General features: G+C 47.3%; 1 protein-coding gene across 1 annotated transcript; it reads right to left on the reverse strand.

The window, feature by feature from the left end:
* Positions 1 to 13: 13 nt before the first annotated feature.
* On the reverse strand, positions 14 to 22,858 carry CNR2 (cannabinoid receptor 2). Its single transcript, XM_027576194.1, has 2 exons — positions 22,733 to 22,858; positions 14 to 2,909 (listed from the first exon to the last, which is right to left on the reverse strand). Exon 2 carries the CDS (start codon positions 2,862 to 2,864, stop codon positions 1,782 to 1,784), a length of 1,083 nt encoding a protein of 360 aa, XP_027431995.1. The 5' UTR covers positions 2,865 to 2,909; positions 22,733 to 22,858; the 3' UTR covers positions 14 to 1,781.
* Positions 22,859 to 23,632: the final 774 nt, after the last annotated feature.

Genomic DNA, 23,632 nt, shown 5'->3' on the forward strand with positions numbered 1-23,632 from the left:
AGGTTGAGAAAAAATGGTGAGTTAAGATTGCAGCAATCTGATGTTATAGAAATCAAGTATTATTCGTAATCAAGCAGCATTTGGCTGAACCAAGCCAAGAGGTTAATGTAATGGTAAAGGCGGCAGGCTGTGGAAACCCCAGCTTTGGGTACATATCAGCAGTGTGATCTCAGACAAGTGATTTTGCCTCTTAAATGTTTCCTTATCCATAAAATGAGGGTACCAGGACCCTTGCGGTCAGTTATTGTGGAGACTAAGTAAAACACTTCATTTGAAAGCACTTATCCCAGTGCGTGGCACATAGTAAAGGTTCTATAAAAGCCAGCTGTGGCATTTACGTCCAGAGCACACAGTAGGTCTACCCTACCTAAAGTTGCCTCAATGAATCCCTATCATACGACCTGGATGATTTCCTTCATTGTACCACCAGTAATTATCTTCTTTAGTGGCTGTCTTCCCACTAGAATGTAGAATGTAAGCCCCATTAGACAGGGGCAGAGTCTCGTTTATGGCTGCACAACCAGGACCTAGCACAAAGCCTGGCATGTATTTGTGAGAGGGGTGCATTAGTGAATAAATAGTGGACACCTTGTCTTGTAAATAGTAAATGAATATTTTTAATATTCATGTTTAATCAATATCTTTCCTTTTATTCTATGGTCCCACATAATTGCATTAGAATTCCTCTGTTATCCTCCGCACCAACAATTTCTCTAGCCTATTGTTTTAAGTAAGCTGCTTTGGTAGGAGCCTACCTTCCCTGATAAGTAAAATATGGATGTCCTGGAATCTTCAAAAGCATGGGGCTATGTTCTTGCTGGAGATAATGGACTGTGGGATGTCAGTCCCATGCCTGGCACGTAGTAAGGGAATTTCCCCCTCCTCCCACTTGCTCTGTTTATTTTTTGTTATATGGGTGTGGAGGAGACAAAGGAGCTCAACTGAGGGGCAACTGGGAACAATTTGGGGGTTTATGAAATCTTAGTGAATGTCTTCCTTTTTCTTGGAGTTAGACTGGGCCATTGCCTGCTTCCAGTGGAAGGACTTCAGAAGGTCCACAAAATTCTCTGAAAATTCTGTGTGTCAACCAGTCCCAGCCTCCCCTGTATTCCCCAGGGACCTAGGAAGTCACCGTGGCTGTGAATGGAGATTATCAGGATGTCAAGGGGGGCCATTGCCCTAATAACAAGATTCCCTGAACTAGAGGCCTGTCAATTAGCTGTGAAAGAGGTGGATCAACACCCTTGATCCTTATTGTATCAAAGTTTTTGATCCTCAGTAGGAAAAGGTGACCAGAAAACGGGGTCTTTTGTTGCCTTAGAGCCAAGGAGGTCCCAACAATCAAGCAAGAACGGGGTTGGCCAACCATCCCATCTGACATCTTGAGATGCCAGGAAAATAATCCATTCATCTTCTCAGATTTCCTCTGAGTCCCTCATTGCTGAGCCTGAAGGCTCCATCTGGCTCCTGTGGTCTCTGGAGGATGCAAGCACTAAGCCATCTTGTTAGGGAGGTTCTCCTAACCCAAACGTGCACTGAGCCTGCTCAAGCCTCTCGCTTGAGCACCACTCTTCACAGGGTCTAGCTATCCAACAGTCTGTGTGCAAATAGGCATGGACAGGCTACCTGCCAGGGTCATTACCGTCAGTCATCAGCGAAAAGGGGTAAGTGTCCAAGCCCCTGGGGCCTGGCTCAAGTAAGACAATAGGATCAAGGCTGCTCTCTCTCCTCCAGGGAGTGAAATGATTCTGACTCTGTTTAAAACTGTGAAAGAGGACTCATCAGCATTCAGAAAAGTTTAGTCCTCTGGAATCGGGCCATGGGGTGATTTTCACATCAGCCTCTGTCTCAGTGACTGAGGACCTTGGGACTTCTTTGTTTCCTTCAAGCCCGAGTCTCCTCAGATGTTTCCTCCACTGGGCCAGCCAGTGGTGGGCAGAGGAGCGGATCTCCCCACTCCGCAGGGCATAGATGATGGGGTTGACCATGGAGTTGACAAGGCAGAGCAAGGAGAAGAAGGCGAAGACCTTCTTGACCTGGTCACTTAGGGTGGTAGTCAGGCTGTAGACCATGAGGGCCAGTACTGGGAGCCAGCATATGAAAAGCACAGCCAGCACCACCCCCAGGGTCTTGGCCAACCTCACATCCAGCCTCATTCGTGCCATTCCTGGCACCTGCCTGTCCTGGTGTTCAGCCAAGCTGGATACATGTTGATGGGCCTTCCAGAGGACATGCCCATAAGTGTAGATGATGCCAGAGAAGAGGAAGGCAATGAACAGGAGCCAGCCCAGGAGATAGTCATTGGGGATCAGGGGGAAAAGCTCAGAGCAGGGACTGGGACAGCAAGTCCATCCCATAAGGGGCAGGTAGGAGACCAATGCTGAGAGGCTCCACATGATCCCCAGAGTTGCCAGTGCCCTCCCCCGGGTGAGTAGGGCTTTGTATGTAGGTGGGTAGCACAGACAGAGGTAGCGGTCAATGGCGGTCAGCAGTAGACTGCCTACAGAGGCTGTGAAGGTCATGGTCACACTGCCAATCTTCAGCAGGAAGACAGCCTTGGAATCCATGCCATGGAAGACGTGGAAATTCACAAAGTTGCAGGCAAAGATCACACTGGCCAGGAAGTCAGCCACAGCCAAGCTGCTAATGAACAGGTATGAGGGCTTCCTGCGGAGCCGGTGGGAGAACAGGATCAGGTAGAGCACAGCCAGATTCTCCAGGGCACTTAGCAGGGCAAGGGAGGTACACAGCACCGCAACAGCTATCCTTTGGGAACTGTTCAGGACCATGTACTCTTTCATGGGGTTGAAATCCAAGCCATCCTTACAGCCATTGGCTGCCTCCATCACCCAGCGTCTCTCCATGTGGTGGGTCCCTTGGCTCCTGTTGGGCTTGCCAAGAAGCCTTTGCTGTAGTACAATGAGAAGAAAGGAGTCTTTTTCAATTAGCGCAATAATGACTTCACACAACCAATAGCTCTAGACAAACCCTTTACCTGTGTAGATGAATCGTATACTGAAATAGCAATTTATATTTTGTTCCTTTATATTTTGCCCTCTTTCCATTCTACTGGGTCACTAGATCTTCCTTCCTGATTGCCTTAGGAGAGGTATGTGGGAATTCAAGAAGCAGAAGTGGCCTGTGAGGATTTTAGTCTTTTGTTTCCAAAAAGACCAATCCTGAGACTTCCCTTTGAAAGTAAGAGAAATCTCCAAGGGCCAAAAACCAAGAGGAAATCAAAACCAAGAAAAAATGGAAGCCAGAATGATGAGATGAAGGGGATTTTTTCATTGGTATTCTGTTCTGTTTTGTTCTGTGTGCCCACTTTGATAAGTAAGATGCTGAAGTTTTATTTTTATTTTTTAATTTTTTAAAAGATTTTATTTATTTATTTGACAGAGAGAGGCACAGCGAGAGCAGGAACACAAGCAGGGGGAGTGGGAGGGGGAGAAGCAGGCTTCCCGCTGAGCAGGGAGCCCGATGCGGGGCTCGATCCCAGGACCCTGGGATCATGACCTGAGCCGAAGGCAGACGCTTAACGACTGAGCCACCCAGGCGCCCAAGATGCTGAAGTTTTAACAACAAAGACAAGACTTTGGCTTCACACCAGCAGCATTGACAGATAAAATATAAGAATCCAGATAAATCTGAATGTCAGATAACTAATCTTTTTTTTTTTTTTGTAAGTATGTTCTAAATATTAAGAAACACCAAACCAGAGCACCCAAATATTGTATGGGACATCATTAGAGACTATTAGAAAGCAAACTTGAAATTTTTCCAGAGGAATATACTTTCTAGCCAGGTCACACAAGTTTCCCACATGAAGCGGCCCATGGAATTTGAGCTCCCAATGCAAAATAACAAAATGTATAAGGACATGTGAACAAGAGTTCACAGAAATGTCAGACAGTAGAATGGGACTTTCAAGGACTTCATGTCATTCTTGGGAATATGTTTAATGTAATTAAACAATAAGGAATCAAAACCATGAGTACATTATGGGAGACTGCCTAGGCAGATTTGAAAAAGAATCAAGTAGAATTTCTAGAAGTGAAAAATAAAGTCTTTGAAAAAAGAACCCTTAAATGTAGGCGAAAGAACAGAACAGATTAGTTGGACAGCATTGATCCAGAAGGTAGATCTGAAGAGATTTCTCAAAACACAGCACAAAAAGACGAAGAGATGGGACAGGTAAAAGAGAGGTTAAGGATTGAATGAAAAGTCCTAAAATATCTCCAAATGGAGTTTCAGAAGGGAAAAATAGAAGTGGGGGTGGGCTTTGGGGAGGCCATAGAGGGGGTTGCTGAGAGTGGAGAATTGTCCAAAATTCTCCTTAGATTCAGAAATCACGGTGAACTACAAGCAGAATCTTATTTTATTTTATTTATTTTTTAAGATTTTATTTATTTACTTGAGAGAGAGAGAACATAAGCAGGGGAGAGGGGCAGAGAGAGAGGGAGAAACAGGCTCCCTGCTGAGCAAGGAGCTTGACACGGGGCTTGATCCCATGACCCCAGGACCATGACCTGAGTCGAAGGCAGACACTTAACCAACTGAGCCACCCAGGTGCCCCTACAAGCAGAATTTTAAAAACAAACTAATTCCACATTAGTTTGTGGAATTATCATATATATCATAATAAAACTTCAGAACACCAAAGACAAAGAGAAAAAAACTAAAAGCAATCAGAGGGAAAAGACACAATACCAGCAAATGAATCATAATGAAACTTTAAAACCAGATTTTCCAACATCAACAACAGAAGCCAGAAGAAAGGGGGGGGTGGAACTAAACTATAACTCAAACTAAAGAAATACAAGTAGAGTTGTTGACAAACAGACCTTTACTGAAGGAACATCTAAAGGGTATGCCATCAGCAGAAGGAAATTCTTCATAGAGGGAAGAACAGAAAGGCAAGAAGGAATTGTGAGTGAATAAGTTTCTAAATGTATGAGTAAGTAAAAACAAATGTCTATATAAAGCAATAATAATAATGCTAATGACTGATTTGGAAGGTATAAAAACAAAATGGAAGTAAAATTGTGAATGACAGTAACATAAGCCAAGAAAGAGATGGAGATGAAGCTTTATTTAGGCTATCTTAGGCTTTTAAAAATCAAGCATCATCTCTTACCTGGTTGACTTTGATAGTTTACTAACTGGGCTCCCTGCTTTTAACCAGACCCATCTTTAGTCTAATTTCAACACAACAACTAGACTGATCCCTTTAAAATACGTCAGATCATGCTACTCCTCTGTCCGAAACCGTGTGTAGGGCCCATTTCATTTAGTGTAAAAGCCAAACAAGGTACTTACGTGGCCTAGAAGGCTTTATGTGTTCTGGCCCTATCACCTCTCTGATCTCCTTAATATCATGCTTTCCTTGGTCAGCCAGCTTTAGCCACATTGGCTGCCTGATGGGTCCAACCCCCTGCCACAGGGCCTTTGCACTGGCTGTTCCCTCTGCCTGAGCACTCTTTTCCTAGATATATGCTTGACTCAGGCTCTCACCTTTTCCAAGTCTTGGCTCAAGTTTTACCTTTTCAATGACATCTTTCCTACCACTCTAATACAGAAACTCACCCCACGCTCCTGCTTTTCTGGTCTCCCTCACTCTGCTCTATGTTTTTCCCCCCATATCACTTATCACCTTCTGACATATACTTTACCCTACGAAACTTACCTATTCATTATGTTTTATTGTTTGTTGTCTGTTTATTCTACTAGCATCTAAGTTCCGTGAGGTCAAGGAACTATTTTGTCCTCTGATATAGGGTCTTAGAATAGTATCTGATACATAATAGGTACTCAATAAATAATTTTGGACTTGAAGTGAAATGAAATTGAATAGTGACTGATTCTAGCATTCTTTTCTCAGAAGCTGATAGATTAAGCAGACAACATACTAATTAATAGAATGTATAAGATCTGAACATGCAATTAACAACCTGGATTAAGGGCGCCTGGGTGGCTCAGTTGGTTAAGCGACTGCCTTCTGCTCAGGTCCTGATCCTGGAGTCCCAGGATCGAGTCCCGCATCAGGCTCCCTGCTCGGCAGGGAGTCTGCTTCTCCCTCTGACCCTTCCCCCCTCTCATGTGCTCTCTCTCTCTCTCTCACTCTCTCTCTCTCAAATAAATAAATAAAATCTTAAAAAAAAACCAACCTGGATTAAATAATCCTATATAGAACTCAGCACCCAATAACTGGAGAATACACACTGTTTTCAAGCAAATGTGGACATTTATCAAAACTGACTAAGTCTTGGGTGAAAAGTAGATGTCAATAAATTCTGACTAAGTCTTGGGTGAAAAGTAGATTTCAATAAATTTAAAATAATCTGTAACATACAAACCATGTTCTCTGACCACAGTGCAATTTGTTAAAAATATCAAGAACTTAAACAACATAACAAACTTCATAAATACAAAGCTTTAAAAACACACTGCTGAATAATTCTTGGGTCAAAGAATCCTAAAGGGAAGTAGGAAATACTTAGAATTGTAACATTAAAATCTGTGGGATATATCTGAGCATCAACGAAAAGGAAATGTATAGCCCTTTGTGCTCATATTAGAAAAGAAAAAAGACGAATGTGCTAAACATCACAAAATTAGAAAAAGAACAACAGTGTAAACACAAAGAAGGAAGAAGACAGTAATAATAAGACCAGAAATTAATGACATAGGAAAGCAATGGAGACTAGAAAAAACTGGAAAGACTGAAGCCAGTTTTTTGAAAAAATAATGAAACAGTCAAACCTCCATTAGATTTCTGAAGAAAAAAGAGAACCCACACAGAAGAATAATAATGGCATGAAAGAGAAATGGTCGATGATCCTTTGAAAAGTTGTTGAACTTCAGTAGCAACCACAGAAATGCAAGTTTCACTCCCATCAGATTGGTAAAAAAACTCAACTTGATGATAGAGTGCTGGAGAAGGCGCGGACCAAGGAGGACTTTCAGCGCTGCCCTGGGAAGGGGTAAGTTGGCACAACCACTTTGGAGAGCAGTTCAGCAAAATCTGGTGTGGTCCACGTGCCTCCGCCCTTGGATGCATCAGCTCCACTCCTGGGACTATGCTCGCAAGGGACCCTGACACGTATGACCGAAGAGACGGCTACGAGAGTGTTCATTTCATTCTCTTGTTCCTTTTATCTATCTATCTATCTATCTATCTATTTATTTATTTATTTATTTATTTATTTATTTATTTATTTATTTATTATTTATAGTGTGGCAACTAGGAAATTGTAAATGACAGGTGTCTCCCGTTGTGTCTTCAAGGGTCAGCGCGGGCCCACGCCAACATGGTGTACTGGGCGTGGACAGCCAGGGGAGGGCATACTGCCTTGTTGCCGCTGCCGGAAGCCCCGCCCAGTTCTCCGTGCTCCACCGGATGCTCTACCATTTCCCAGATAGTTCTACTTTCTTGCCATTTTGCTCACACCTTCGTCCCAGGCTTCCTTTCTCTGGCCAACCTTCTTTCTTGACCTTGCCTCTGGACTCATCTTTCAATCCGTGAAGCCTTCCCTGATGCCCTGTCACTCAGGAAGCTCCCCACCCTACCGTGCTTAGGTTGTAACCAGTTCCTCACTAGGCTTTTCTCCAACCAGATTAATAACGGAACTAACCAACATTTGTATGGACTTTAAATTCTACAAAGTAATTTACACAGCCACAATCTAATGTAATCCATACAACTTTATAATATAAAAATTATGGGTATTGGGGTGCCTGGCTGGCTCAGTCAATATAGCATGTGACTCTTGATCTCAGGGTTGGAAGTTCCAACCCCACATTGGGTGTAGAGCTCACTTAATAAAATAAGGGGCGCCTGCGGGGTTCAGTTGGTTAAGCAGTAGATTCTTGACTTCAGCTCAGGTCATGATCTCAGGATCCTGTGTTCTAGCTCCAGGTCAGGCTTCATGCTCAGCGCAGAATCTACTTGAGATCTCTCTCTCCGTCCCTCCCCACCCCCCGCTGTGCTCTCTCTCTCTCTAAATAAATAAAATCTAAAAAATAAAATAAAATAAAATAAAAATTATGGGTATTGTTATTTCACAGATAAAGCATGCTCGGAGATATTAAACCACTTGGCAAAGGCCCCACAGCTTGTCAAGGTCAGAGACTGGGCCTTCATTATTTCTGGGTCTTCAGTGCCTTGCACAATGCCTACACACAGTAGGTGCTCAAAAACTCCCTAATGAATGAACCCCATTTGGATGGAAAGGGGCTGCCTCAAATGGAGTGGACCCCAAGTAAGAGTGTAAGGGGGAGGGCAGCACATCCTGTAGCTTGAAATTCCAACCTGGTGGCCTTGTTCAAGATACCAAATGCCTTGGGTTTCCCATTTCTCATCTGTAAGATGGGTTTTGTAAGGATTTAAGTAAATTAATGTAATACATGGAAGTGCTTATTATTATTATTATGAGCATCTTCAAATGGGGATAATTCACGTACTGTGTGACGTTATTAAGAATAATATGCCTGGCATATCCCAAGAGCTCGATAAATGGCAGTCCTTATTATAATCCAGTATATTTAAATTTTTTAGAAAATATTTTATTTATTTACTTGACAGATAGAGAGTGAGAGAGAAAGAGAGATCGAGAGAGCAAGCACACAAGCAGGGGGAATGGCAGAGGGAGTAGGAGAAGCAGACTCCCTGCTGAGCAGGGAGACCGATGTGGGGCTCGATCCCAGGACCCCGGGGTGATGACCTGACCGAAGGCAGACGCTTAACCAACTGAGCCACCCAGGCACCCCTGTTTTTAAAAATTTTAAGAGAGCAGAACAATTTTTACAATCAATGGAACCCCTATTCCTAAGTCAGGTAAAATCTGCGTTCATATCACCCATGCCCTCTCTTCAAGGCAGTCTGAGGAGCAGATCGAAAACTTCATCTAATTCAGCTCCATCATTTTAGCATCGAAAAAACAGTCCAAGGGTGGGGATGTAGTCTCCTGATGTCACCCAACAAAACGGCAGTGGAGCTGGAACTAGATTTCACATCCCCCAAATCAGAAGACAAGACCCTTGCTCTGTAGGCGCAGAGGTGACCCTGCCCACAGAAGCTGAGAAGGGGCGTTGGCCTGAGACAGAGCAATTGCTGAGTGTTGCCAAAGTCACACCTGAGCTGAGACAGGAAACAGTGCCAGTTTAGTTCTCAGCCCTGGTCACGAATGAGTGACAGACAGTGCAAGGCTTTCTCAGTTCCCATGTCCCCGCCCTGCCATTTCTGGAAGCTTCCTCCCTGCACCCAGCTGCCCCAGCCAAACTCCCCCGCTCTCCATAGTTCCCTTAGAAAACAGCCCCCTCCCATCCAGGAATGGCTTACCCCACGCCGAGTCCGGCCTAGAAAAGGGATGCCAGCGTGGTGGCTGCTGGCATGTTGAGCTTCACCCAGGTCTGGTGTGGCCACTGACCTGTGGTGGTGTCCAGATTAGGTTAAGGGCAGGAAATGCAGGCCTTTGGTTGGAGGGCCTAACGAGACAACATCCGACAGCAATAGGATGCACAGAGCAACAGGAAACCCAGCTCGCTGCCTGGTTTCCTTGTGGGCAGATAGAAATACCTTCTGGAATCAGAGTATCTGGCTCCTCAGACGGGCCTCTTTCCAGGGCAAGGATGCATCTGAGTACCCAGCATGGAGGGAGACTCTGCAGGGGCACTTAGTTCCACCCTCTGTCATGGCTGGTCATGTGACTCTGGGCAAGTCCCTTCAACTTTCTGAGCCCCTTTTCTTACATACCAAATGACAAGGACAATACCTGTCCCATTCTCCTTGTAAAAACCAATTGGCGGATGGCCTCTCCTGGGGCTTTTTCACTGGGTCAGCTGTGATGGGGTCTCCATCCTTCCCAGGTGTGCCAAAGACTTTACATCTGTGCCTTTGTCAGGGGAAAGGGTTCATATTTTTTATCCCTGTGTCAGGAGAGTTCCAAATAGTGGGAAGCACCGAGGCACACAAAACCTTTTTGTGACCTCAGTACAAAAGGATGATTAAAAGAGAACCGACCCACCAACCAAGTGCCATCCCCACCTAAGAACAATGCCAAAGCCCCCAAAGTACCTGACACGCTCTGCTCAGACAGCGTGTCTGTCCGTGCTCGGCGGGTGCCCCGCAGCCTGCAGCCTGACTTAGGCTGAGGGCGTGGGAAGGGAACCTTCAGGTGAGGGCATGGGGGTGGGAGGGAGTAGGGGGTTGCCCCTGGGGGGTTTTCCTACCTGAACTGAAAGTGTGAAGTGAAAATGAAGGCCATAGTTGGCGCCTGGGTGGCTCAGCCGTTAAGCATCTGCCTTTGGTTCAGGTCATGATCCCGGGGTCCTGGGATCGAGCCCCGCGTCGGGCTCCCTGCTCTGCGGGAAGCCTGCTTCTCCCTCTCCCACTCCCCCTGCTTGTGTTCCCTCTCTCGCTATCTCTCTCTCTGTCAAGCAAATAAATAAAATCTTTAAAAAAAAAAAAAGGAAAGAAAATGAATGTCGTAGTAACAAGCTGCCCCTGCATTCCTGGTGTTTAAAGCCAGGTGGGTAGACTTGGTGATTTCTTAGGTCTCCTCCTGGATATTCACCACATTGAATCCCAGTGTTGCAGGTTTTGCAACCAGACCTACCTGGATTCAAATCCAGCTCTCTACTTTATGGGCTGTGTGAAATTGGGCAAGTTACTTCACCTCTCTGGGCCTCTGTTTCATTCATCTGTAAACTGGGAGAAATACCACCCATATCACATTGTTGTGCAGAATAAGTAACAGAGGTTTACTAAATTTGTGGCACTGTGCCTGCCCTCCAGCACATGTCCAGTGAAAGGCAGGAAGTGACTCAATTGAGTTAGTTTATAGGATTTTACAGCCTGAGAGCTGAGGCAGATAAAAGCCCTCCATTGATTCTCAGCTGACATTTTACCACCATGAAGGCCAAGCCATCACAAACACAAAAACCTGTTTGGAGGCACCTGGCTAGCTCAGTCGGAGCAGCGGGTGACTCTTGATCTTGGGGTGGTGAGTTTGAGCCCCACATCAGGTGTAGAGGTTACTTAAATAAATAAAACTGTAAAAAAAATAAATAAAAATAAAAACCTGTTTAACCTGCATGACCTTCTTGACCTGCTTCCCAGCAGGCTGGGCTCTTGGTGCTGTGTCCAGCTGTAGGAAGGGAATCATGGGGGTTTCCTTCCACATTTCTTCTCGCAGTTCCCCTTGATGCTTAATAGCACTTGGCTGTAAGTTGCAAGGAAATTCTCTGGAATTTTGGGCTATAGGCTATTGTCTTTTGCCCAAATCTTATCTATTTTTTTTCAGGTCCTATATTAAGGCCACCTTCTCCAGGAAGCCTTCTCTGATTTCCCCCAACCCCCCCAGGTGGATGAAACTCATTGAGTCCTGCTGCATGGATCACCGTCAACCTTCTATTCTTTGTTTTTTGTTTTGTTTTGTTTTGTTTTTTTAAAGATTTTATTTATGTACTTGACAGAGAGAGACACAGCAAGAGAGGGAACACAAGCAGGGGGAGTGGGAGAGGGAGAAGCAGGCTTCCCGCTGAGCAGGGAGCCCGATGTGGGGCTTGATCCCAGGACCCTGGGATCGTGACCTGAGCTGAAGGCAGACGCTTAACGACTGAGCCACCCAGGTGCCCCCAAGACCAATTTCTTTTTTTTTTAAGATTTTATTTATTTATTCATAAGAGACACATAGAGAGAGAGAGGCAGAGGGAGAAGCAGGCTCCCCGCTGAGCAGGGAGCCGGATGCAGGACTCGATCCAAGGACCCTGGGATCATGACCTGAGCCGAAGGCAGACGCTTAACCATCTGAGCCACCCAGGTGCCCGAGACCAATTTCTTTAATACATTTTTCCTGGGATTTCCAGCATTTGAGTACAGGACCTGGCATAAAGTAGGCACTTAGATATTTTGAAATCAACTTATTGAATAAATGAATAAATGAATGAATGAATGAACAAATGTCCATTGGGAAAAAAGCAGGCTTCTTCAGAGAGACTTTGTGTTTTCTTTTCTGTCAGCTGCCAGGAAGCTCAGAACTAAGGTTGGTTCCTGATCCATTTCTTCTTCTTCTTTTTTTAGTTGTTTCTAATGCTTTGCTTTTATTTCTACTGCCCTAATTCATAATATAGGCCACCTCAAGTCCTTTAAGGAAAGAATTTGTAATTTATAGAATTGGCACAAAGGATCATCATTAAGGCCGTTCTCAAACGTCTAGTGGTTGGCAAAGAAACTCACTCCTCGGGCGCCTGGGTGGCTCAGGTGGTTAAGCAACTGCCTTCGGCTCAGGTCATGATCCTGGAGTCCCTGGATCGAGTCCCGCATCGGGCTCCCTGCTTGGCAGGGAGTCTGCTTCTCCCTCTGACCCTCCCCCCGCCTCATGTGCTCTCTCTCTCATTCTCTCTCTCTCAAATAAATAAATAAAATCTTAAAAAAAAAAAAAAAAAAGAAACTCACCTCTCATGAGTCTGTCCTGTGGGGCTGGAAGATTCCATCCCAAGTCCGCTGTCCACTCACCATTCATCACTCCCACCCAGGAGTCTTTGGGGCCACCACCTGCTGTCTGGACATTCATTCTCCCTGGACCTTTCTTCCTCATCTGTCTGTATCATCTCCAGCCTCCCACCTGGGAGGAATTAAGCTAAATGGTGCCTGAGGCCTCTTTCCACTGTAGCAAAGGTTAAGGGCCAAGGCTTTGGAATGAAACCTCGCTGGCTTCACATCCCAGCCCTGCCTGGGGTGGGCTGTGTGACCTGGGGGCAAGTTATTCAAACTCTCTGAGCCTCAGTTTCTTCATCTGTGACGGGGGAAATTATTACTACCTGAATTCTTGATGTGCTGATTAAATAATGATGTAAAACAATTAAGCAGTAGCACGGGTGCCTGAGTGAACTGCAGTGTGTTTTTGTGTGATATGGTGGAAAGAAAAGGATTCCAAGTTGGAACCGGATGCTCAGGGTTTGAGCCTGGCTCTGGCACCCTTTGGTTCTTTGGAGAAGTCACTTTCTCTCCCTCTCCCCAGCACTGCTATTTGAAAAGACGATCGGAGGATAATGATGATGAGGCTTGGCCTTGGACTAGCGCTCTCCACACATTATCTCATTAAAAAAACAAAACAAAACTCAAAACACCCCTGCAAAGCTGGTATAATTATTTTCTGTATTTTACAGATGAGGAAATTGCAGTCCAGAGATTTAAGAAACTTGCTGGGGGCCCCGGGAACCTGCACTCTTGTTCATTCCTTTCCTGTTGTTTCACATTCTTTAATTCTTGGTAATCAACTAACTAATCTGAAAACTCCCCACAGGACAGTTTTGTTGAGTCTTTTAAAATATCTTCCTCCTGGGGCGCCTGGGTGGCTCAGTCGTTAGGCGTCTGCCTTCGGCTCAGGTCATGATCCCGGGGTCCTGGGATCGAGCCCCCCATCGGGCTCCTTGCTCCTCCCTCTCCCACTCCCCCTGCTTGTGTTCCTGCTCTTGCTAACTCTCTCTCTCTCTGTCAAATAAATAAATAAAATCTTAAAAAAAAATAAAGTAGATGAACAGAGTGAGGCTTTAAAAAAAAATCTTCTTCCTTTTTTCAGCTACCTTATTCTCCACCAACTTCTCTTTTAGAGAATGAACTAATAATGCCCATATCATATTTGACAGTTGTGCACAGTGGGGGAGGGCTTGTGACTGTTATCTGAGGCAGGTAGCATTTCTTGAGCAAACAGGTTCAGAGAAGGCACATCATCCCAAATTCGCAGCAAGTGACGGGTAAAGCTAGGACTTGAGCCCTTGTGCTATGACAGAGTCAGGATGGTGAAAGGACAGGATCGAATGTATGACCCTGCCCAGGTTGATTGCCCTAACAACAGTCGCAGGCAATCTTTGGTCTTTAGCCCCAGGGGCAAATCGCATCGTTTTTCTTTCTGGCCTTTTCCTCTTCGGACGAATTTCACTCAGTAATGCCTCCCTCGCTACATTAGCGGGTCTAGATTTTAGTCTTATCCCCACCAACCTGGTGGAGTCCTGATATCCTCACCCCCAAGGATTTGCCAGTCAGGCTCTTGGGCTTTGGAGTCAGACAGACCTGACTTCCTGTCCTGGCACAGCCAAGTGTTAGCTCTGTGCCCTCAGATGAAGTCATTCACTTGTTTTCTTCAGTTTCTTCATCTGTAAAATGGGAATAACTAATAGTACATACTCCACCGGTAGTGGTGAGGCACAAGAATTAATTGAGATAGCATCATGCTTAATACGGTGCCTGACACACAGTGAGCCCTCCACTGATGGCAGATTGTATATATTTATAATATATAGTATAGAGACAATATATATAAGATATGCATGCATATTACAGCTTTCTCCTCACTTCCCCAAGTTCTTTGCTAATTGGCACTGAACGAGAGTGACAACGTCCTCTCTGTCATGCCCGTGGGCTGGTGGAGGGGGGTCAAGGAGAAAGGTTGAGAGACGGGGGTTGGGTGGGACAGTGTTAGGAGAGCAGAGGGAGAAGGTCCTGTTTCCATTCAGGATGTTTGGAGTTGAGTGAACGTGAAGCTGGGAATGTGCCGGGGAGCCTGATGGATTATTAACGGGGCTGGGCTAACGAAGTCCACACCTGTCAGCCTGCAGTCTGGACAAGAGCCCTGGGCCAGGGAGACAGGATTCTGGCTCCCATCTGGGGTGGGAGTGACGGCTGGGTAACCTCAGGCAACACCTCTTCTCAGGATGCCCTCTGCACCACCAGTGGGTTTCTGATGACACCTCAAAGGGTGCTTCCAACTTGGAAGCTGTGCAGTTAACCACACGGGACAGGGGAGTGTTGTTAGGTTGCAGACGAGCTGGAGGTGTGAGAAGGCCAGCTCAGGAAAGCCTGGAGCAGCAGTTCTTGAACTCTGCGATCTCAGCACCCCCTTTACCCTCCTAAAAGTTACCCAGACCCTAAAGGGCTCTTGTTGAGGTAGGTTTACATCTTTAACTATTTACTGTATTAGAAAATAAAACTGAAAACTTAAAAAAATATGTTGAATGAACCTATTACATGTTAACAGAAATAACATATTTTTAATGAGAATTTCTTTCGGGGCAACCTCTTAATTGTCTGGCAGCTGGATTCTCATCTCTGCTTCTGCATTCAGCCTGTTGCCATATGTCATTGTGGTTAAAGTAGGTAAAGGAAATGAATTTGTCACTGTCCTTTAGTACTTTCTTTGTGGCAGGCACTCTAAGAGGCTTTTTACCTGTATTGTCTCCTTTATCCTGTACATTGCACTTGTGGATAGATTGTCTTATCCCCCCCCCCACCTTTTTTTGAGAGGGAGAGGTGGGGGGGGGCAGAGGGAGAGAGAATCCCAAGCAAGCTCCACGCCCAGCACAGAGCCCGATGCGGGGCTCAATCTCATGACCCTGAGATCATGACCTGAGCTAAAATCAAGAGTCGGACGCTGAACCGACTGAGCCACCCAGGCACCGCTTTCCTTATTTTAAGATGACGAAGCTGAGGCTCAGCTAGACAGATTTGCCCAAGGTCACACAGTTTGCAGGTGACAGAGTCAGAACTCATAACTAGGCCACTATGCTGGTGGCCAGCCTGGAAGGAGGGGTATCTCTCCCATACTTTGAGCAACAATCTCTTCCCTCTCCTTTTCATCCTTTCTTCCTTGGACTGTTTGCTCCAACCAGGGCCTCCAGCACCACCATTAACTGCTAGTGCAGTAGAATCTCAGCGCAAAGGAGCAGGTGCTCATCGTCTGTTTTGTTCACTGCTGTGTCTCAAGTGCCTGGCACACTGCCTGGCACGAGGTAGCTTCTCAATGAATATTTGACGAATGAATTGGTTGAAGGACTTCTTCCAATACTTGTGAAAATCCTCAAGGAGGGTGACCTTCTTCAAGATTTTCAAAGGGGACACAACGGATCTCTTTACAGGGGGAAAGAAGGCTGTTGGAGTATATATCAGCAAGAAGGGCATGCCTGGCTTAGCATTTCAGAAGTGATTCTCAAAAAATCTGTGGCAAGAAGACTCAGGACAAGCCTTTCAGAGCCTTGCCTGCCCTGCTGTAGACGTGCGTGGGGGTGGGATTGTGGGCGACCGTGCCTTAATACCGGCAGGTTGCTATGTGCCAAGCATGGCTTTGCTTGTGAATTCAGCTAATCCTCACCATATGCAAGGGAGGGGCGGTACTGTTATCATGGCCTCTGTTTGCAGACGTGGAGACAGGAGCACACAGAGATGAAGTGACTTGTCTGAGGTCATACAGAAGGGCAGAGCCCACTTCGAACCCAGGCTCAGGCCCATAATCATCAGACCTTCTGCTCCCGGTTGCTCAGCTGGCTCCTCCAGCTTTCTCCTGGGGACCTCTATCCTTTCTGGGGGGCTCCTTGAAATTCTGTGAGTAGCATAAGGTTCCCTGTTTCCCGCTTCACCAGATCCCAGGGTTCAGGGTCTCAGGATGGGCTGTCTGATGACATGTGTCTTAGTTCTGTCCCAGCAGGGAGCGCCCCTGTGACTCAGGGCATGTCACTCTGAATCTCTGCCCTTCACCTTCATCTTTATAATAGGAATTAAAAGGCCTCTACCTCTCTTTCAAAGAAAACTTGTTACAGAAAATTTTGAAGCCTCAGTCACAGTAAAGTCTAAACGACTGATCACAGCTCACGGATCTCCCTGACCCTGAGGGTAGCTTGCTACGGGTGAAAGCTTGGCTCTCAGTCACTGGGAAGAGTGTGTGGTGTGGCGTGTGTGTTGGGTGGGGGAGGTGGGAGTGGGAGGGCGTTAGGGAGCATTTTTTTTTTTTAAGATTTTATTTATTTATTTGAGAGAGAGAGAGAGCACAAGTGGGTGTGGGGGGGGTGAGGAGGGGCAGAGGCAGAGGGAGAAGCAGACTCCCTACCGAGCAGGGAGCCCAATGCGGGGCTCGATCCCAGAACCCTGGGATCATGACCTGAGCTGAAGGCAGATGCTTCACCGACTGAGCCACCCCAGGTGCCCCAGCTAGGGAGCATTGTTAAAATCACACCTGGAAGTGGCTGGTTACCCCTTCTGGCCATGAAGTGCTCTCTGTAGGGCAAACATGTAAGGCAAACAAGGCCATATAACCAGGGAACAGAGAGGTGTTTGATGACGAGGATTTTCAAGGGGGCTTCTCTATACAGCAGAGAGTAGGCAAGGGTTAAATGAGTGGTGGGTACTCAGAATCACCTGCAGCTTCCCCCAGCCTCCTCTACTTCTTCCTGGCTGGCCCTGATCCTAAAGGGCGGGGTCCCTGCCCTAACCTTGATTCTGGTTCTTTCTAGTCGCAGCAGTGGGGGTCGCAATTCAGACTGGTTCTCCCAGCAGCGGTGGGAGTGGTGGGGTGACAGAGCTGTGGAGGACAGTTCTTGAAACACAGTGGTGAGCATGACAATAATAGGAAGTAACACTGAATGAGCGCTTGTTGTATACTGTGTGCTGGACACTGTTCTGTGCACTTGACATATTAACTCATATATTCTGCATGACAAGCCAACCAGGGCACTGGTAGCACTCCCGTTTTATAATTGGGGAAACGGGCTGATTCCCAGGCTCAAGGCCACTAACGTCTGTGTGGTGACAAAGTGGCTAGAGATCCCAGGGATAGCTGGATGCAGGCTGATGAATGAATTAAACCTGGTGTGGGCAGTCAGGCCATGGAGAGATGAGGAGAAGCCAGAGATGAGCCAGACATCTGGGGAGGTGATGCTCACGCACACTCCCCCTACCCCTTTGTGACAGAACGAATTAACGTGCACTTGTGCATCTGTTTGCTTTGGGGCCCGGGGCGGTGAAGAGGAAAGCATGTTACCATTTCTGGCCTGGAATTTGGGATCCGACCCAGTGTACTGATTCCCTTGGTACACTAACTTGCAAGGAGACCTGGATTTCCGTCTCCTGCTTCCGTAAAGAGAGGTAGTAAACAGATAAGGATCAGCTGAGAATAAGAAGAGGCGCCTGAGAATAAGAAGGGGCGCCTGGGTGGCTCAGTCGGTTAAGTGTCTGACTTCGGCTCAGGTCATGATCTCGGAGTCCTGGGATCAAATCTGGTGTCAGGCTCCACGCTCAGCGTAGAGTCTGCTTCTACCTCTCCCCCAGCCCCTCCCTTGCTCATTCTCCCTCTCAAATAAATAAATAAAATCTAAAAAAAAAAAAAGGAGGAATTTACAGACAGAGGTTTAAGAGGCAGCCTTAAGTCACAGTTGTGAGTTCTGATTCTGTCTCTTACTACATCTGTGGTCTCTTGGCCAAATTGCCACACCTCCCTGAGCCTCAGCGTCCTCATGTGTGAAATGGGGATAATGAAAGTACCTCCACCGTTGTGAGGAGTAAATGGGGAAGGTGGCATGTAGCAGATGAGTAGCACAGTGCCTGGCTGACACTTAATCTACCCTCAATGAATGTTAACCATTATGTTTATTGTCCATGTGCTGGGCTCTCTGAGGATCATGCCCCAAACGAAAGAGTAAAATAAAATATAATGAGGGGGTCGGACTGGAATGTCTCCAGTCTCTTCTGACTCAGGAACTGTTTCACAGTAATATATCATGTTAGAAACCCCAAGCGGAATTAGTTGAGGCATTTCATGATTTTGTATGGCCTGTGAAGAAGGAAGCGATTTTAAGTCAAATGTACTGTTTTCAATAAGCGTATCAGTTCAAAAATTTCCCTCACATTTATTTTAAACCATTTAAAATATATGCATGATATGTGAAGATAAATTCTAACTTCTCCTCACTTTCCAAGTGGCACCTGTGCTTGATCTACTTTACATAAATGACAGAAGAGAATGCATGGTTGGTGAACACATTTTGAAGTGATGTTTTATTGGGGGACCAAATGGACATTAAAATAGGCTGAGATGTAAGAAGAGAAGGGAAATCACTTTCAGGACCGGAGGGTTTAAATTCTGGCATCTGATGCTTAGAAAGCCTATTTGTACCTTTTTAGAAGAATCTTAATGTTTGTCTTATGCAAGAGAAAATAGATCTCAGGTCTCTGTAGGCAAGCATCTCTCTGCCATGTGCCCTGCAGGCGTAGATCACCTTTATGTCTGACACAGGTGATGAAAGAGCACATATTATTTTCTCTTTTTAACACTCTTTGAAGTTTTGCGAAGTGCAAGAATTTCCCTGATAAGCTATGTAAGAAATGTGATCAGATAAACACGATTTATGAATCTTGAGGGAAATTTGCAGGGGAGGTATCAGCTTCCTTCTCCTTATTTCCTTGTGTTTCTGACATCAGAGTTCCTTTTGCGTCCTGACTTTAATCACTGGTTCATTAAAGGTATAAATTAAATAATAACCGATGAAGAATAAGACCAACGTAAAACCATGTATCAGCCAAAGCCACTGCAGTGGCCAAATGATAAACATCCTGGATGGGAGAAATTAGATCGTCATTTGTTTGATCACCACTAACTTTTGCTTTTGATTCTTCTGTTTATCCTAAAAAGCTCTCACACTGAGAAAAGTATCTTTTAAGTAGCAAAATAATTATTCACTAATTTTTAAAAAAAATGGAACCAAGCTCCATGACCTTCGATTGGTGTGAACCTTCTGGAACACCTCCCTCCCTGTTGGGCAAAGCTAGCGGAAAGTAGTGAAAACACAGATCTGGGCTTGAGTCTTGTCTCTGCCATTTACCTGCTGTGACTGAGCCTTGGTGATCTCATCTGCCAAGTGGGTACTATTAAGATAGGACTCATGTGAAGTCTTGGAGAAGGTCCATGAAACACCTTGCACCCCCTCCCGGTTCTCAGCAGGCTCTCATCCCCTGCTTTCAGCTCTGTCAGACGCCCCGCCCCCCCCCCCCCCCCCCCAGGACCCAGACAGATCCACGGGGACACACAGAGGACGGATTCACTGTCTGGCAGAGGCAACACTGTGAACGCAGCTGTAGTTCTCAGAGGAACTTTGGGGCGGACCCAACCCCCCAGGGAGAGAAGGGCAGAGGGGAGGGGGGAGCTGTGGTGGGAGGGGCCGCCTCTGACTCACTGTGTGAGCAGAAGATGGGGGGCCTCATCTGTAGGAGTAGGAGCAGGTAGGGGAGGAGAAGAGAGGCAGCAAAGCCCACAGGATGCCCAACCCAACTCATTTCTGCCCAGAGGTCTCACCAACACTCTCCCGATTCGGATGGGATCCTGGCAGCCTTCTTTCCCACACTTGGCTTTAATGAGACGGGGGGGTGGGGGGGGATCCTCCCCTTCTGGTCTACCCCATTGATCTGCCCTTTTCTTTCTTTGGCATTTGGGGTCTTCACTGCCTGGGGGTGGGGCAGGATACACCCCATGCTCTGTGGACCCTATCTTTCCAGAGGAGATGGAGGGAAGAGGGAATAATGGTCTTAAATTCTTTCCTGAGCTCAGCTGGAAGAAGGCTGATGGTTCCTGGAGCGTGCCTTGCACCGTAGCCCTTTCGAGGAGCTCTCCACGCCCGTGTCCCCAGCTGGTTCTCACTGCGGTATAGCCAGTTCTGCATTCAGACAGCCCCAGGTTTGACGCTTGGCTTTGCCATTTACCACCAGCTATGTGACCTTGGGCAAGGTCTTAATCCTGTGTGAGCTTCATTTTCTCACCTCTCAGATGTGGGTGGTGACAGTGTGTCTCTCTCAGGGCTGTTGAGAGCACTGGACAAGGCAGCAGTGCTGAGCTCCAGCACGTAGTGAATGCACTGTAAACGTGAACTTAAGAAAATAAATGAGCTTCCCTTTGAGGCAGGTTGGTAATGTTTTGCTTCATTTTTGGAGTTGGAGAAACTACGGGTTGCATGTGAGGGACGCCTGGGTGGTTCAGTCGGTTCAGTGCCTGCCTTCGGCTCAGGTCATGATCCCGGGGTCCTGGGATCGAGTCCCGCATCGGGCTCCCTGCTCAGCGGGGAGTCTGCTTCTCCCTCTGCCTCTCACCTTGCTCGTGCTCCCTCTCTCAAATAAATAAATAAAATCTAAAAAAAAGAGAAAAGGTGATGTGGCTCATCCAAGGCCACCTGACGCCTTGGTGAGGGGAACTTGGGTTTTCCACAGGATCCTGTGATCAATAGCACAGATTTTGGAGTCCACAGAGCTGGACTTGACACTGGCTGCACTCTTCCTTGGCCAGGCGACCTTGAATGAGTCACCATTGCCTCTGAGCCTTGATTTTCCTTCTCTGTAAGATACGGCTGCCTGTCTCCCTTCCAAGAACAGCCTTGGTGTCTCCTGGCCCAGGGACGTTTTGCAGGGGTTGAGGTAGAAAGCAGAAGTTATCTGAAGACAGCCCTTTTTTTTCTGTTCTTTGTGGAAACCTGAGTTCACTGAGAAGGTAAAGCCAGGGTCCCAGGTGGCTGGGGAGAAGAGTGATCCAAAGCCAAGGATGCAGGAGAGATGGTCCCAGGGTCACGGGTCCCTTGAGTTTTGACATTCTGGGCTCTGCTGCCTTGGGGAGGTGGTGGGGCCTCTGGGTGAAGTTACCGGCTGGTAACCCAATCCTGAGCTTAAACCCAAGGCACAGTGGTTTCAAATCTTGGCAAAGAATCTGGACTCTAGGCACACGAGGGAAGTGGACAGGGCTGGACTTCAGGGGATCAAATCCCTTTGGACAATGGGCATCCCTCATAGGGGGAGCCAGGGTGGCATGAAGGCCAGGTGCCCTCCCCTGTTCTGTGCTCTGTATGAGACTCTAGGATTCGATGTGCAATGCTGGAAAGTGAGAGAAGCTCACTACACACCGAGACTCCATCTTTGACCAGCCCGGTAGGGTGAGAACTGTGAGTCCCATTGAAGGTGCTGTGATAAGAATGAACGAAAGAACATTCTGCGTACATCTGAGAGCACAGGGTAAGAGTGACAGGTGCAACCCGATGAGGAGGGAAGGGAGGAGAACCATGCAGGGCTCTGCTCAGCTGAGCCACGCTACCATTTTGCCCACCTTAACCACCTGGTCTTAACCCACCAAAATGTGGTTCATTGGTAGAAATTAGTGCTGGGGCCAGGGTCGTTGGGGCGCTGCCTCCCAGGGCCTGCCCAAATTCCTCTCGAGCCCCTCCCCTGCCTCAGTCCTGGCCTTTGTGTTCTCGAGGTGTCCACCTGCCACGCATTCGAGGGGAAAACAGCTTGCAGCCTCATCCTCCTCATCTGCACTCGCCAGCAGCGGCCGACGGTGCGAAGATCAGAATCTCCGCCATAGCCATTTGCGGGGCCCGGACACCCATCCGGTGCCAGCATCATCCCGCCAGCCCTCACCACAGGCCCATGAGTGCTGGTCTCGGGCCCAAGATTCTCAGAAGAGGAAGCTGAATGGGAAAGAGGGGGGCTGACTTTCTTGAGCCATGGGGTGACCAGTGCTGAGATTCACCTGGGTGCTGGCGCGGGGCACACTCGTAAACACTGCTGAGCAGGACCTCCACGGAGCGGAGCCCTGGCCTCCTGGGTCTAGCGTGGTGCTAACTCCACTGAGCCGCCCCCATCAGGCTGTCTGCGTGTCGGTGACTACTTCCTTCTGTGAGTGCTGATTTGCGGTCCTGTCCGACGGTGAGGCCCGCACCAGCCCCGAGCCGTCCTGTGAGCTGTCCTCACATACGTTAGGAGTCCTCCTCATATGGTATCAATTTCCTGGCCCCAGACAGGCCCCCCAGCTTCTTACATCCCTGGGGGGGGGGGGGGAAGGGGTAAGGTAGGAACACAGGTTTCATACAACACAGGTTTTCTGAAATGAGGAAGAGGCCCCAAATAAAGCAACAACAGAAAGCTACTCACGGGGTGGTCTCTGGCTGAGCTCCCTGACCCTGCTGGGTGCTGAGGAGTCCTGGCGGTTGTGTGTCTAGGAGCTGGCCCTGGGTCCTGGTCAGAGCTCCTCTTCAACAGCCACCCCAAGTCAGCTTTCTCTCACTTTTACTCTTTCTCACAGATGAGTGAGCATGAGGAGGTCTGGCCTTCTGTCCCTGTCACCACTTCCCCTCTGGGTCCCCAGTGCCACAGGCTTCTTGTCCCTGTAATTGAGCGATTTCTCACAAGGAACTCTGGCCAGGGTGGGGCAGAGGTATAGGCCCCGGAGTCAAGGGACTTGGGTTCTACTCCAGCGGAGCTGTTGTGACCTTGAGCAATTCATTCCATCTTCCTAAACCTTAGTTTCTTCATCTGCAAAATGGAGGTACTGCATCAGCCATACACAGACCACCTGGAAGGACATTCCATTCCAGTCCCTCTTGCCTATCCGATCAGAGCTTTGAAATCCAATGCCTATGGGCGCCCGCCAGGTAACAGAGATGGGTGAAGGGTGCTGGTATGGGGCAACAGAGAGTGGTGGGGACTGTGGGGGGACAGGGACACGTGACCTAGCCGAAGGCACTGGCATCTCTCAGGGACAGCCAGGACTCACTGCATGGGAATGCAGACCCAAGTGCCAGCTTCCAAGCATTTGGAACATGTGCCTCATTTTCCAAGAGAGGATAGAAATCCCGACTTTTATGTAATGGCTTCCAATTTTAGAATGTTGACCACAAAGTCAAATCTTTTAAAAATGCTATGTGGGTCAAAACCAATCCCATTTTTCATTTATATTTGCTAGACCACGGGCTCCCTGAAGGCAGGGATCATGTCCCTCATGCCCAGTCCTGGGCTTAGTAAATACACAGGTACCTGGTCCAGATAAAAGTG

Source organism: Zalophus californianus, chromosome 4 (genome assembly GCF_009762305.2).
Source record: "Zalophus californianus isolate mZalCal1 chromosome 4, mZalCal1.pri.v2, whole genome shotgun sequence".
NCBI lineage: Eukaryota > Metazoa > Chordata > Mammalia > Carnivora > Otariidae > Zalophus > Zalophus californianus.